The sequence below is a fragment of the Protopterus annectens genome, chromosome 13.part0, assembly GCF_019279795.1.
Source record: "Protopterus annectens isolate FY-2018-M chromosome 13.part0, PAN1.0, whole genome shotgun sequence".
Classification (NCBI taxonomy): domain Eukaryota; kingdom Metazoa; phylum Chordata; order Ceratodontiformes; family Protopteridae; genus Protopterus; species Protopterus annectens.
Genome location: NC_056747.1, coordinates 395,640,274 through 395,656,804, shown reverse-complemented (window position 1 = coordinate 395,656,804; position 16,531 = coordinate 395,640,274). Strand labels below are relative to the sequence as shown.

The following is a 16,531-nucleotide window of genomic DNA, read 5'->3' as shown; positions in this document are numbered from 1 at the left end:
GGTGTCTCTATTAACAGAGTATTTTTGTAAAGGACTGCTATCCCACCTCCTTTCCTTGTAGTACGGTCTAACCGGTGAATATTATACCCTGGAGGTAGTATCTCATTATCAGTAGTACTAGGTTAGTATGCTCTAACCGGTGAATATTATACCCTGGAGGTAGTATCTCATTATCAGTAGTACTAGGTTAGTACGGTCTAACCAGTGAATATTATACCCTGGAGGTAGTATCTCATTATCAGTAGTACTGGGTTAGTATGGTCTCACGGTGAATATTATATCCTAGAGGTAGTATCTCATTATCAGTAGTACTAGGTAAGTATGGTCTAACCAGTGAATATTATACCCTGGAGGTAGTATCTCATTATCAGTAGTACTAGGTTAGTACGGTCTAACCGGTGAATATTATATCCTGGAGGTAGTATCTCATTATCAGTAGTACAAGGTTAGTACAGTCTAACCAGTGAATATTATACCCTGGAGGTAGTATCTCATTATCAGTAGTACTAGGTTAGTACGGTCTAACCAGTGAATATTATACCCTGGAGGTAGTATCTCATTATCAGTAGTACTAGGTTAGTATGGTCTAACCAGTGAATATTATACCCTGGAGGTAGTATCTCATTATCAGTAGTACTAGGTTAGTACGGTCTAACCAGTGAATATTATATCCTGGAGGTAGTATCTCATTATCAGTAGTACAAGGTTAGTACAGTCTAACCAGTGAATATTATATCCTGGAGGTAGTATCTCATTATCAGTAGTACTAGGTTAGTATGGTCTAACCAGTGAATATTATACCCTGGAGGTAGTATCTCATTATCAGTAGTACTAGGTTAGTATGGTCTAACCGGTGAATATTATACCCTGGAGGTAGTATCTCATTATCAGTAGTACTAGGTTAGTATGGTCTAACCGGTGAATATTATATCCTGGAGGTAGTATATCATTATCAGTAGTACTAGGTTTTAGCCAGGTTTCCGTAAGACACATTGTCTGGGGAGTGGGCTGCTAGGAGGGCGCGTAGGTTGGGAATCTTATGGTTAATACTTCTAATATTTAGGTGAAAAGCTAGGAGGGGAACTAGTGGGAGTAGAAAGGGGTAGCTTGACTGTGGGGGTTGTGGTAGGAGAGTGAAGGTTATTGGGTGTGGGTGGGCCAGGGTTGGGATGGATGTCCCCATGTGTTATAAGGTTATAGTGACAGGATACTCTAAGCTTTAAGAGTTTTATATAGTCTTTGTCTTTAGGATTATGTTTTGTGGCTTTACAGGGATGATATTTTGTTGAGGGTGGTAGAGTTAGCGTGCTAGGGATGGTATAGTGTTTGGTGTTATGTGTGAAGTTGTGGGAGGCTGTTTGACCATTTGGGTAGTGAATACCATGGTCAAGTTTTTGTTTGTAGGCAGTAAGATGGTAAAATAGAAATAGTATAGGCAGTAGGCCAATTAGTATTTTTTACTTGTTTGCATTTTGTTAGGGGGGTGGGCCAATTTTGATGGCTGAGTGTGCTAACATGGTGTGGAAGAATGGAAGAGAAGGAAATGGGTTAAGGAGGGAGGGCTGTTCAGTGATGTATGAGGTGCTGATTGGTACTTAGCATGAGGGGAGTGGCTAAATTTAGTTTAAATGTAGCACTAGTGGGGCAGGTGGAAATTGGGGGCAGGGAGGGGAGCAGAGCAAGCCCGAACGCAGCAAGGGCGAGCAGACCGGGGATAACACTGACTCCAAGTATTTCTTTAGGCTTTTGGTATGTATGGTTGTATGTTTGGCTGTATTTTTAATTTGTTTTTTGCACCAATGTATAGACTATGTTTAAGCTGTATTTTATACACTTGCAGGTTAATTTTATAGCTGCAGGGTATAATTTTCAGGGCTATGTGAGGGAGAGCAGAGTGAAATTACTGTGTTCAGGGTATTATTTTAAGTGTAAGAAAGAAGATACTGGGGCAAACTAGCTAATTTTAACAATATGGAGGGAGCCAAATTACTGTGGGGGACAACCTAAAAGGTGCCTTTAGACCCAGGTCAGCAGTATACAGTACTTGCTTTAAATTCTAATCTATGTTCTGTTTTTAAACACAGACAGCAACTTTTACAGTACAATTTGGTGGAACTTTTTTAGCATTAGGAGCCTTACTTAAGGGCTGGGAAGTTTGGTGCTGTTGACCCAGTATGGCTGAATTAAACAGTTTAAGCAGAAAGACTTTAGAAAAAGTAGTAACCTTAGTTAGGTTTGTTATTGAGGGTAGACCAGTGTGGCTGTCCATTTTATTTTTCTTTTAAAAAAAATTCCCAACTGGATGCAGACCTTCTAACTGTGCGAGCCTTTCAGGGTGGGAGCCGTGAGAAGTGATAATACCTAATAATAGATATTTAGCGTTAGTTCATCAGCAGAAATAGAACTATAGCAAAAAAATGATTGAACGGTGTTTCATGCCATATATAACACAGTGACTGAGAGAAAAAGCATAATCCTTACATTAATAGTACACTGCCCTAAGAAACAGTTTCAAGCATTTGGTAGCTAAATAGAACAAGTAAGCAGGATATAGCACGTATAAGATGAAAAGCTAATCAGGGTCACATTATTCTGCATACAGCATCTTGTATCTTTAGCCTGAAAATAAAGCCCAAATCCTACTTCCATTAAAGTAGGCTGTTTGTACAGAATCTAGGATTTAAGAAGCAGACTAAATACTGCAACAAAGTTACACTGATCCACTTTAGCCTGAAAATAAAACCCAAATGCTACTACCATTGAAAAGTAGGCTGTTTGTACAGAGTCTAGGATTTAAGAAGCAGACTAAATACTGCAACAAAGTTACACTGATCCACTTTAGCCTGAAAATAAAGCCCAAATGCTACTATCATTGAAAAGTAGGCTGTTTGTACAGAGTCTAGGATTTAAGAAGTAGACTAAATACTGCAACCAAGTTACACTGATCTTCAATCACTTCAGTTTAGCAGCAACAAGAAAGCACAAAATCAGTTGCCCATTGCAGTCAAAAAAGTTACATTAATCCACCAACAATCACTTCAGTTTAGTAGCAGCAAGAAAGCACAAAATAAATTACCCAAACCATTCGTCAGCCTCATGTATTAATACACTTTTAAACATTGAGTCAGCATAACATTTCTCATTATTAAATCTACAGTTGTATTTAATCAATATATAGTAGAATTTGGTTACTATGGTAAAAAAAAGGAAGTAGAATTTGAGAGAAAATTATTTTGTTTTATGGGTGGCATGGAATGAAAGACTGAATTAAATAAAATATAATGGGAATGAGTATTATCAGGTTGTGGAAAAAAGAATAGGGGAAATTGAAATACATAAAGTTATATTATGTTGTAATGTAAGCTGCAATCGTAAATAATGTACATAATGTAAATAGTATATAAAAGCTATTCTAATTAATAAATAACCCCTCCACAGCATTGTTGTGAGTGGGAACCATTTTGGAGGATCACTGTCTGTTTCTATTTCAGGTGCAGATGCAGCCCAGAGGAACAGGCAGGTAGCTGGAGAGAAAAGGATATGATGGATCAAAGGATTCCGATTATGAGCTGGAAAGTACAAGATTGAGAGATATGTTTATTGCCAGAAAGTATCCCATAGACCTAGTAGAGGAAGTCATGGTTGAGGTAAAACTAGGAAGAACTGGTAGAGTTGGTCTTATTTTGGGTAGGGGTGGGGACGATATTTCAAATATTAATCTCCCCTAAAACTAAACCTAAAAAATGTGAAAAATAGAGGTGAACAGCCACTGAGAGGGAATTTGGTTATGTGTTATAATGTTGACACTCCCAATATTAGGAAAATCATAACCAAACATTGGGATAAATTTAGTTGTTATTCAGAATTGGAGGTACTATTTAGCACCCCATTATGGTTCACCTACAAAAGGGTAGAAATTTGAAGGACCTTTTGGAAAGGGACAAGAAACCCTCTAACCAAAGATTAGGTGCCTACAGATGTGCACAATGTTCATACCTAGAAAATCAGGCAAGTGTGTACATTATGGAGAGGGATAGAGTTATTAGGGCAATAGTTTTTGTAATTGTAGTAGTGAAGGGGTGATATACCTCGCTAGATGTAAACATTGTGGAACATTTTATGTCAGAAAGACCACCCGCAGATTAAAAAGAAGGATTTATGAACACCTTTATGCCATAAGAACTAAGGACAATAACAACGCTCTATTCAAACATTCCCTAGTGTGTAGTCATGCAAAGTGGAGTGTCTTTGTGTTTGAGAAGGTTGAACAGGACCCCAGAGGAGGGCCCTGGGAGACCAAAATTAAGGTTAGGGAACTTTTTTGGCAACTAATTTTGGAGGCCAATAAACCCCCTGGGTTAAACAAACATTTATCCATTGCCCCTATTCATAGAATGAGGGCTGCAAAATTATAACCTGTAGTACAGGTCTTCCACCATGGGGTGGTAGTGTTTGACTGCATATAGGCTGTTTTGAATTGATTTATCTCAGGTAACTAGTTTGATTTCAGATTCATTTATTTAACTTTATTTTATTTTCTTTCTTATGTATTTATATATATATATATATATATATATATATATATATATATATACACACACATATTTTATTTCAACCATTCGCTCATATATATTGCATTCAGTCATTTGGACAGGATTTTAAAAGTTCATGTTTGTATTTTAACATGTGGGATTTGAACATGTTTCCTGGGGAGACATACAGTAAATGCAAAAAGAGGATGCAGGGACAATCCTGAAGAATAGAGGTGAGATGGAAAAGAAAACATATGCAGAGAAATTAAAAGAAGGCAAAAGTGGATTAGCAGAAAAGAAGACAGAAGGAAATGAGAAATGGAAGTAAGTGGAAAGGATTCAAAATAAACAAGACAAGACAAGGAAATGGACAGGTATGAAGTATGGGGCAGTTTAATAGCTCCATTGGGTGTAAAAGCATTTATTCTTATTAACAAAGAGAGCTTTTCTGAAAAATGTCTTGGAAAATATTAAAAAAAGAAAAAACTGTAACCTATGGAATCATTATGTGATAAAAGCACTTACTAGGGAAACAAAATGGAATATTCATGTACAATTTTGAACAAAGGTAGTAAGAGAGACTTTGAAAGGACATTTGAAAGCTTTAGGTAAAGAAGTACTGGAAACTGCAACATTTATGACAAAAGGGGTTTATGGACTGGTGGCTGGGATTGTAATATTGTGTTAAAAATTGAGAGAGAGAAAAAATATGCATATACCAAGCATGACAAATGTGGAGGAGAACAGGGGTGTTGTAAAATTCTAGGAACAACCAAAACATGTTTGTTTATGGAAAAGGGCATTTTATAAGCAACTGTGACAGAAGAAAATGCTACATATGTGGGGAAATGGGACATGACGCAAAAAAGTAAACTGAAATGTTATAAATGTAACAAAATTGAACATGTGTGAGTGGATTGCAAAAAAAATGAAAATAACAGTGAGGAAAAAGAAAGTGAAAGAGAATAAATTTTAGAAGTAGCAAAAATAGAAGAAAACTTAGATGAGGAAATAATAATGACATAGAAGAAGGTTTTGAAATAAGCGATGTAGGAGACATAAACTGGGAGGTAGTAAACGAGAAAAAAGAATTCTATTGGTAAAATGATAAAAGACAGAAAAGGAAAATTTAAAGGGATAATTTCAAAAAAAAAAAGAATGGAAATGGATGAAAAAGAATATATACAGCCATAGAATGGGGCTTAGTATAGTGGTTAAGGTGTTTGACTCACAGACAACAAGGTACAGTGTTTGAGTCTTACCTTTGGGAAGGAAATCGGTTAGGCTTAGAATGGTGTATTAAGAAAGCTAGCCTAGCAATTAGCTATGAACTTGTAGAACCGTGAATCTATGGAAAATGAAAATTTTAGAGTGCTTTCTATAAATGTGAACAGTATTAAGAATATAGTAAGAAGAATAGGAATTTTGGAGTAGTATAATGCATGTAATGTAGATGTAATTATATTAGAAGACACATGATTTTTAACAAAGGAAGGAAGATTACAAACAGAGAAAGTATGGGGAGGAAAGATAATCTGGAATTTGGGAAATGAGAGATGTTCTGGAATAGCCATATTCTGTAGAAATGCAGTAAAGATATTAGATGTAACTTTAGCAAAAATGGGAAGATTAACCATTGTAGATTTAAAATACAAAGAACAAGTATAGAGAATTATAACATTTTATGCTTATATTAATTATAAAGAAAAGAAAAGCTTATTTCATCAGATTTTGGGCTATGTAGTAATAAATATGAATATTATAATAACAGGAGACTTTAATTATGATTTAAGAGGCAAGCATAAAATGAAAGAAAATGATATAAGAAAAATGTTAGTAGATATAAGATGTGGTTAAGTTAAACTGAGACAAAAATTCATGGACTTGCAAAAGGGGTATGTATAGAACTGAAATATATTATTTTATAGTAGCAGAAGGTTAAGTTATAGAAGAAGGAGATGAAGTTAAAACAGGATTTTCTGATCATCTTGCAATATGGCTAGAGATAAAAGAAAACAAAGAATATATAAAAAAATAGGCAAAGGAATAAAGGGGATAAATAAATTATGGAATGAAGAAGTGAAGAGATTAGTAATATAGTTATAGAAAGATTACATTACTATGAGAACATTTTATAAAAAAATGATCTGAATGGTATAGGATATTTAAGGAAAAATATAAAAAATGGTTTTACGGTGGCAATATGATGCGAGAAAAGTAGAGAAAGAAAAATATAAAAGAATATATAGTGATGCATTGGAAGATTTAGAACATAACAACAGAAAGTACTTTAACAAAAAAAAGAATTATATGAAAGAAATCAAGAAAAATACAAGAATTGGTATATAAAGCAAAGTTAATTTTTACAAGGAAAAGGAGAAGTATTGAGTTACTTAAACAGATTAGTAAAGGAAGATGGTAGTGTAATGAAAGAAATTAAAATGTAAAAGGAGAAAAAAGAAAAAACTCAGGAAAAGATTATTAATAGTGTAGTACAATATGCACAAGAAATGTTCAAAGAAAAAAGAAGGCAGCAATAAAATGAAAAGTGCAAAAGTTAACAGAAAAAAGAATAAAGAGTTGGAAAAGAATATTTATTTAAATGAGCTAGATAAAGCATCGGGACAAGTAAATATATATTAGGCTACAGGCCCAGATGGAATTGGTTATAAAATGTATAAAAATTTAAGGGATTGGCAAAAATTATTTTATTTTAAATGAATAGTTAAATGAAGGTTTTTATGTATAAAGAAATATGTAGTGAAATACTTAAATTCATATGGAAGAATGAAGATAGAAAAGAATTAAAATTTAAGACCAGTAGCATTGAATAATAATGATTATAAGTTCTTTATGAAAATAATACAAATGAGTTTTGAAATTAAAATGGAAAATATTATGGGAAGATGGCATATATAATCTAAAGGGAAGGGTTGTTAAGAATTATTAATGATAGAGAAATTGTGGATGATATTATAAACAGAAAAGAAGCTAAAATCATAACATGAGACCTTAATAAGGCATTTGACACAATTAGACGTGGAATCCTGTGTGTAATATAAGAATATAATATTCGTGAGAAAGTTAGGAAATCGTATATGTCAGCATATAGTAATAAAGTAAAAATAATTGTAAATGACTGGTTAAGCCAAGACCTACATATACAGAGTGATGTAAGACAGGGATGTCCAATGAACTGCATAGTCGTTGCATTAGCTATGAATGTGATAGCATGTGAAATAAATTACAAAATGAAAGAGGTGGAGTATGTAACACCTGAAGGGTTAAAAAAATTCAGTTCTGTTAACATATGCACATGGCATAATTGCAAAAAAAACAAAATTTAGATAAAAGAAGTAATAACTTGCACAAATGAGTGTCTAGAGATGTCAGGAATGGCTTTAAAGAAAGAGAAAAGTAAAGGTTTAGGTGATGTAGTAAAGATCGGGTATATATTTTACAATGAATAAAATTTTTGTGTTAGGCATGAAATTTGGGAATAAAGATGCAAGTAGAACTCAATGGTAAAACAACAGAAGAAATAAAGCAAAAAGTCTTTTCTGGAGAATATACAAATTATTCAGAAAAAAATGCTTATTTGATTCATTCAGTACTGATGGGAAAATAGCATACTTAGCAAGGGTATTTATGTTGCCAATAGTATTTGAAAAGGAATTATTCCAGATAATGTTTTCATTTCTATGTGGTTTTAGATTAAATCCAGTAAAAAAAGAGGAGTTTTGTATGTAAATAAAGAAGAAAAAGGTTTAGGGTTAATTAACCCAGTGGTATACTCTGCTTCATTAAATTTGTACAAAGTGTATAAATGAAAAAGATGATGGATTAGTAGTAAAACTGTATAAATATAAGTATGATAAATTTGGGGGTATGGTAAAAAAAGAGTAAAAGAGAAAGAGTATATAAATGAAGAAATAAAAATGTTACCAAGAAAAAATATTTTTGTGGAAAATAAAAATTGAACATATAGAAACAGATAAAAAGTATTGTATAAGAATGTAATGATAAAACATTAATATGTAAAATCATGGGAAAATATAACAGATGAAAAAATGAAAGCTATAAAAATAAGAAGCAAATGGTGTAATCAAAAAATAGAATATCAAGTTTTTTTTTTTTTTTTTTTTTTTGTGGACACTGGTAATGCATAAATTGTCAGTTAAAGGAAATATGCCAAATAAAAAAAGTAATAGGATATGTTTAGTTACATGGGTTTTTGAAATGTAAAAGAGTAAAAAAGTTATAGGAAATTATGAATACGTGTAAACAGATTTGTGTATTTATGTATTTGTATATATGTAAATATCTGTACATATGGAAATATATTGTAAATAAGTTATGTTTATATATAAATAAGGGACCATAAAGAACCCCTACTCTTTTCAGTAGGTGCCATGGGATCTTTTACAAGTACTTGACTGACAACCACTCAAGCATATTGGACCTTGGTTTAATGTCCTCATCTAAAGAACAAGCTCAGGAGAGCAGCACCCCCCCATCCCCCAGGGTTCCGATTAGATGATCGAAAATGCATTCTAGTGAAGCGGCTTTTAAGCAAATTCTTTCCCAGGGAAAGAATTCACTTGTCCGCTTCCATTACTTTTCCATTTTTGGCACTGTAGTGCAATCTTGGAGTTGGTATATTTAAGTAGGGGGGTGTGGGTATGTATTATTTCAATTTTTTTTTCTTGTTTTTTTTTTTTTGGGAATAGCAATTTTTTTTTCCCTTGGAAAAAAATGCTGTTCTGAGCTTTCAAGATTGTAAGCTTTCACTTACATGGGGTCGATTATTCATCATTTGCTTTTTTAAGCATTTGATGACATAATATAGACCCCACCCCCCATGCTGCACTCCAGAGTCAGCAATTCATCTAACAGGAATAGAACCCACAGCCTTCTACACCAAAGGCCAGTGAGGTGCCTATTGCACCACTAACACTGTTGTGTTGTGGATAATACAGTAAGCCACGATAAAATACAATAATATCTTAAGTTGTGATATAAAAAAATCATTTGACAGAGTAAGTTATGAAAGTTTATGGGAAGTTTTGCAGATCTATGTTTTGGACAGATGTTCAGAAAGTATTTGGAAAAACATATAACCATACAAGAATAGTGTAATTAAATAATTGTCATTTTTGGAGAGGAAACAAGGATGGAGCATTTTTTAAAATAAGGTTGTCCTCTGAATAGACATGTATTTGCCTTGTTAATAAATTGCATAATAAAAGGGCAAGAGAAGGGACATGTAAGACAATAGAGAGGGTCTTTCTCCCTGTTATATTTCTTATGTAGGCAATAATATTTTAATGATGAAGGAGGGAACTATGGTGAAGAAGGAGTTGAGAGAATAGATTTACAACTGAATGTACAAAAAGAAAATGTTAAAGGGCCACAATAAAGGTAAGCAGAATATATTTTGCAAATAACGAACTAAAGATATTAGGAATTATATTTGGAAGAAAAGATTATGTGTAAAAGGCACAGAGAAACAATAAATCTGGAATTCATTCAAACTGTCATTCATGAAAACAAGAGTGTTTGTCAAATGCAGTTATTTGGTTATTTAATTCTTTAATTCTTGGATGGGAGTGTTCAGTCTTACTACTGATCCTGAAAAGAATATCTACTGTATGATTTTTTTCCATGGGTTCGAGATTAAAGTGAATAAAAAGAGGGGTTGTATAATAGGGTTATAAGTCATGATGGTTAAAAATGGTAATGTATACTGTACTTTTGGCTTAGTTAAATGTCTATTATCAATTAAGAAAAAAGAAAAGACACCCTGTTTTAGTAATGATTTCATTTGTAAAATATAAGATATTGCTAGAAGATGTGATGGCATGGAAAAGGAAGATTAGTAAAAAAACAAAAGAGAGAGAGAGAGAGAGAGAGAGAGAGATAGAAAGTCTATGTTGCAAAATGAAAAGAGAATGAAGCCACACCTCTCAACTTTCTCTATTTTGTAGAGACACCCCCTCATGTTTCTCAAAGTTTTGTTCCATTCCTCCTAAAATTGGAAATAATTTTTGAGAATTTCTAAGATAACAGTGCCAACATTTAAAATGGTCCTTAATTTAGGGGCTTTTTCTTAGTTACTTTTTACTTTATTCCACATTCTGTTGGTAAAAGTTGAGAGATCTGGAAGGGAATAAAAATTTATTTTAAGTAGTTAATAGCAATAAAGTAGGCTGATACAAAGAAGTAATGGACTATTCTGTGTGTTAATGTATAACAAGGTATAAAACAGAAGAAGAAAGTATATATTAATAAAAACTGAAATGGTATAAATAAGATGAAGAATAGCCAGGTTTTCTGTAGAGATTACATGTTGCTAAGCTTTCAGTAAAAGTGAAAATGAAATTTAGAAAAAAAACAAGAAAAATATGTATAGTTGAGTTCTGTGAAGAAGAAGAAAAAGAAAAAAAAGAATTGAAGAATTGTGGTGCAATGTGAAATATTAATTTGTCAAAGATTCACCTAGTAGGATGATTATGGATGTTATACAATGCATACTTTATGAAAATGTTTCTAATTGAAGAATAGACAATACAGCTAAGATAATAACTTGTTGTTTATGGCTAATATGGCAGTAAGATTTGGGGAAGTGTGCATACTAAAATTGGGAAAATGAAGATTTGTTGGAGAAACTAATACATTAGTTGTAGCAAAAAGCATGGGAGGATTAAAAATTGTTGGTGAAATTTTACATTTTGTTCATATTGTAAAAAGAGTTATATAAAATGTGTATATTTTTGTTGCAGATAATGTTAATTGATAGGCTGAACATATTTTAAAGAATCCCTCCTCTTTTCAATAAGCTCTATGAGCTCTTTTACATCCACCTGAGCTACCACCAACTCAAGTAGATGCAACCTCAGTTTACTGTCTCACTGGAACAATAGCACAGTCAGGAGTATTTCACCCTCTTACTCTGCACTGCAGTTATGCAGAAATAAATCCAAACACCAGTAGTGGGAATCAAAGGCAAGTGGGCTACCTGTTGAGCCTCAGACACTGATCTGTTTACCCAGAGTAAAATATTGTCCCATGAATTCCAGTAGGGAAGATTAGGTATTCAGGTGTATAACCTACAGTATCCACTCAAGAGATGTTGAACATTTAGAGATATTGAATATTTATCAGCTCTACAAGGGCCTCTGTTGAATACTGACTTGGAATGCTGTCAGTAGTTCTGAAAGTCATGCTTTCAAAAGGACTTATGTTTATTGAAAAGAGTTCAGGGGAAAATTATGAAGATTATTATATAACCATGGGTTTTAGAGAATAAAATCATGCTAGAACTTTTTTATTCACGTGGTTTAAATGAAAGAAGGGTCATGCAGAAATATGTATGGAGATACAGAATCATGCGTAATGAATCTGTTATGGGTTTCATTAACAAAAGGGAATGAAGGGGTCAAGGACCTGATCAAGAAATTTAGGCGGGAGAATGGAGATAAATTTAAACAAGAAAGAAAATTACAGCATGGTACTGAGTAAGAAGTGATCCTACAGTAAGCATTGACACGGAAAAGGCTAAAAGGGATTTCCAAGGCAAAAAATGAAACTACCAGGTTCAATAAGAAAGTAAAAACAATAAAGGAAAGGAGATCAAAGAAGTGGAGAATCAAGGAGAAGATTATTAGAGAGTGATATGTGAACTGGAACATGGGCAGCAAAAGAAGGCAAGAATGTAAAACAGTACAAGAACTAAGATTTAGGGGGTGATAAGAAAGAGTTTGCTTTTATTACAAAACAGAGACGTAAAAGAAGGAAGAAAATGGCAGACTGCTTGGGAAAGTAATTGTATAAACGAGCATACAAACAGGCAGAGATGATAAATTATTGTTTTGTATCAGTCTTTATAAAAGATACAGCAGGAATGACACTAATCTGAAAATGTAGTATAAGAAGAATGGAAAAATGAAGTGATAATGAATGAAAGGGTAGTCTGAGATCTGAGGGAGGATAAACCACAAGAAAATATCATCTCAAGGAACTTCACAGAATAATTATTCAAAAGGCTATACATTTTCAGCAGCTCACAACTTTTCACACCAATATGCTTTTTCAAGTGTTTTAAAATACTTGCATACAAATGCACATCAAGAATAAAATAAATAATCCTGCAGATCACATTATCTTTATCACATGACTCAAAACCGTTAATAAAACCTCTTAGAATATTTATCTTAACAACTATTATAAGACCTATGCAAACTAGTGTATTTCATTTATATAAAATGTAAATATATAAATATTAATACATGCAAGCACTATAAACCCTGAATATATTCCAAAAGTGTTATGCTTCAAAATTTTTTTCTAAAAAATGTTTATATACATTTATATGGTTGACCAAACATATCACTTCCTAATAGATCTAGACTTCAGTATAGGTTTCAGACTACATGCCCCATTTAAGCCTAGGACATTGATCAGCCCAAACTTACATATCAATATACATTCCCTTTTTTCTATGCATAGACTGTCATCTCCACCTATCATATTATTTTCCACTGCTTCTATAACATTACATTTAAACATGTGTGTATCATGAAACATTAGTTTCTACATGCCGACCTACATCTGTAAGATGTTCATGAATGTGATCTTTCCACTTCCCATTATTTTTCCCAACATAAAACAATGGACACAGTGCATTTTTCTGGATTTGGATTTGAGTCATGTGATGAAGATTATGTGGTCTGTAGGATTATTTAACATCCCCTTGATGTGCATCATATGTATATATTTTAAAATACTTGAAAAAGCACACTGGTGTGAAAGCTTGTGCGTTGTTATGCATATACAGACGTACTGTGGTATTCTTTGAGATAATATTTTCTTCTGGTTGTTTATATTTTTATCTGGCTTGAATCTTTACCCATTTTGAGCTACCTTTTTACTCTTCTGTCTGAAGGAGGATGAAGCCAGTGATCAAAGAGAATTTCACTGTGGACTCAAAAAAGGCCACTATAGTTTTGTTAAATCAACTGACAGAATGATTCAGCATGTCTCATACAGATGAAGTCATCACCAGAACATAGAGCAAATTTGTCTTGATGCTCCTCAATGTGATCAACAAATGGGGGAGCAACAAGCAGTAAAGGAACCTAACAGGCAGTGGGGATAACCTCAGTGATGGGCAAAACAATAGAAATGGTACTAAGGTAAGGCTTAAGAAGTCCATGGTACAAAATAGGCTGCTGAATGGATTCCAGCATGAATTTATAGGTGGCACGGCTTGTCGGCCTAATCCTAGTTCTAAAACTAGCTCATCCAAGAGGTAGACAGAGGTAAATCTATCTGCATATATGCAAGGCTTTCAACTCAGTCCCTCAATGCAGGATCCTGGTAAAAATGTTAGGGTTAGCGTGGGTGGCAAATGTTAGTGGCTGATGAAGAGTAAATTAGATAATCTCGAACAAAAGAAGTTAAGTAAGGAAAACTTTTCATAAGAGAAAAAGGAGAGAATTGTTATGTTACAGTGATCAGTCTGGGTCCCTTCCTATATAATACGTATGTCTGAGATTCACAAAGAATGTGGAAAATTAGATCAGACTCTTTGTTGATGTCAACAAGGCTGGGGGAGGGGTATCAGATGGAAACTGGAAGAAAGATCTACAGAAACTGGAGGTGTGATGAAAATGTGTCAACTTCACTTTGATCTATCCAAGGGTATAGTGCTGCATCCTGGAAATAATAATTCCAGGACAAACTGTGCAACTAGATATGTCAGGTGGTATATGTTACAGTTGGAGAAGAAGGGAGATACATTTTGGAAGATGGCATACAATTACAAAAATTCTGGCTATGCCCCAGTTAACTTTATCCCTCAGTGATGAAACAGTATACACATTGCCCTCTTGTAACTATGCCATCTGACAATCACAGCCTCCTTCCAACTACACCATCTGAGTGAAAATCACTGTTTTTATTGTACCTACACCATCTGCCACTCATTGCCTTCTTCTACCTCACTATCTGACTGAAGCTCTCTGTCTCACTCTATATATACCATCTGACACCTACTGTCTGTACCTTCACCATGTGACTAATAATCAATGTCTCCTTGCACCTACACCATTTGCCACTCATTGCCCTCTTCTTCCTCACTATCTGACTGAAGCTCACTGTCTCCTTCTACATATACCACCTGACTCGCATCTATATTACAAGATCGAATGCTTAGGTGATCAAACACCTAAATATCGAACTTGTAATATTGAACCCAAAAATGTCGAACGGCGCAGTAAAACACGTTGGTCAGACACTGAAAAAAAAAAACTTTACACCCAAACTAAGTGGGAGGCTTTGCCCCCCATACCTCCCAACTAAATATACCAACTCTGAGATCACTCCACAGTAGACAAAACAGCAAAATCTGGCAAACAGCCAAGGGAAATCTTTCCGTGCATTAAATCAGCTGTTCGTTGTTTTTTGCTTTCAATATTACAACTTTGATGTTTAGGTGTTCGATCACCTAAGCATTCGATCTTGTAATATAGACGCCCTGACTCCTATTGTCTCTTTGTACCTTCACCGTGTCACTAACAATCAATGTCTCCTTGTACCTACACAATCTGACACTGCCTTCTTGTACCTGCACCATCTGATACTCATTGCTTCACTCTACCTACATCATCTGACACTCAATGCCTCCTTATACCTCCACCATCTGACACCAACTGCCTCCTTACACCTTTACCATTGGATTAACACTCACTACCTCCTACTGCCTACACTTCCTGGCACCCATTACCTTCTTGCAGCTATACAATGTGACTTGCAATATCTCCTGCTACATATGTGATCTGACACTCACTGTTTCCTAGTTCCTACCCCCAACTGACACTCACTTCCTCCCTGCATCTGCACCACCTGACTCTCATTTCCTCCTTGCATCTGCACCACCTGACACTCTCTTCCTCCTTCCACTTATACCATCTGACACCCACGTTTCTCCTTTCTTTTACTGCCTCATCTGACAACCACTGCCTTATCCAACCTCCATCACATGGCACTCACTTCTACCTACACCATCTGACACTAACTCCTTCTATTTACTTATACAAGGCATCCATTTGTCTGCTTGCATATAGTTAAGTTCTCACTCTGTGTTTATGACTTACTTTCAGTTTCTGTAGGCTGCAGAGACGGGTGTACAGACAGGTGGTAGAGATGTTCAGTGAAGCAGTTGTGAAAAGAATACTTCCAGTCTCCTCAGGACTCTCTTTGTTCATGAACTTCAAGTCTATATCCAAATTCTGCCAAGACAACAAATAGTAGGTAAAGTCCTAAATATGGGCTGTTATTACAAATGAAAATATGTATATTCTGACTCTTGACATCCTTCATGCATGATGTGACAGTAATAAGCACAGCTGCCCACACAGCCTATCCCTTCCCCATCAAAGTAATACACCTTTATGATAGAAAAGCACTGCACGTAAACACATATTTATCATTCAATATATTTCTTACCAATCATGATTAGCAGCAAATTGATATCATTATTAGGATAATACTTTGTTTCACATAATGACATTTATTTAGATTTTTAGCATGGTATGGCCCCTCACATTAGAGTCTTACTTCTCAAATAAAAGTTTAAATAGCATTTAATCTCATACACATGCATCTACAGAAGTAGTCAGGTCAGTCTCATTAATGCATAGATGTAGAATGCAAGCTGTATTCAACATACCTGATTTTTTATTACTTGCAATGCTTTCTTGCGTCCTAGTTCAGACACACTAGTGTCATAACTCAGCAGATTACATGTAAAATAAGCCTTAATATTTTTATCACTTAACATACTGATAGCCTTTGCCTTGGTTTCAGGAGTTTTATGGCAGCAAGTCAATCCAACCACACAACATCTTGCTTTCAGTCCTATAATGAGCATGATGCATGCCCCTTGTAAAAAGATGAATGGGAATTCCACCTAGCACCACAGTGCAGAATATCAATAT

General features: G+C 34.4%; 1 protein-coding gene across 1 annotated transcript in view; it reads right to left on the bottom strand.

The window, feature by feature from the left end:
- LOC122787359 (mucosa-associated lymphoid tissue lymphoma translocation protein 1-like) overlaps window positions 1-16,531 on the bottom strand; it is a 584,376-nt gene that overhangs the window by 19,430 nt on the left and 548,415 nt on the right. Inside the window, exon 18 of the mRNA XM_044054015.1 lies at window positions 15,689-15,823. Coding sequence (XP_043909950.1) covers window positions 15,689-15,823 — 135 coding nt within the window. The remainder of the gene's footprint in view (window positions 1-15,688; window positions 15,824-16,531) is intronic.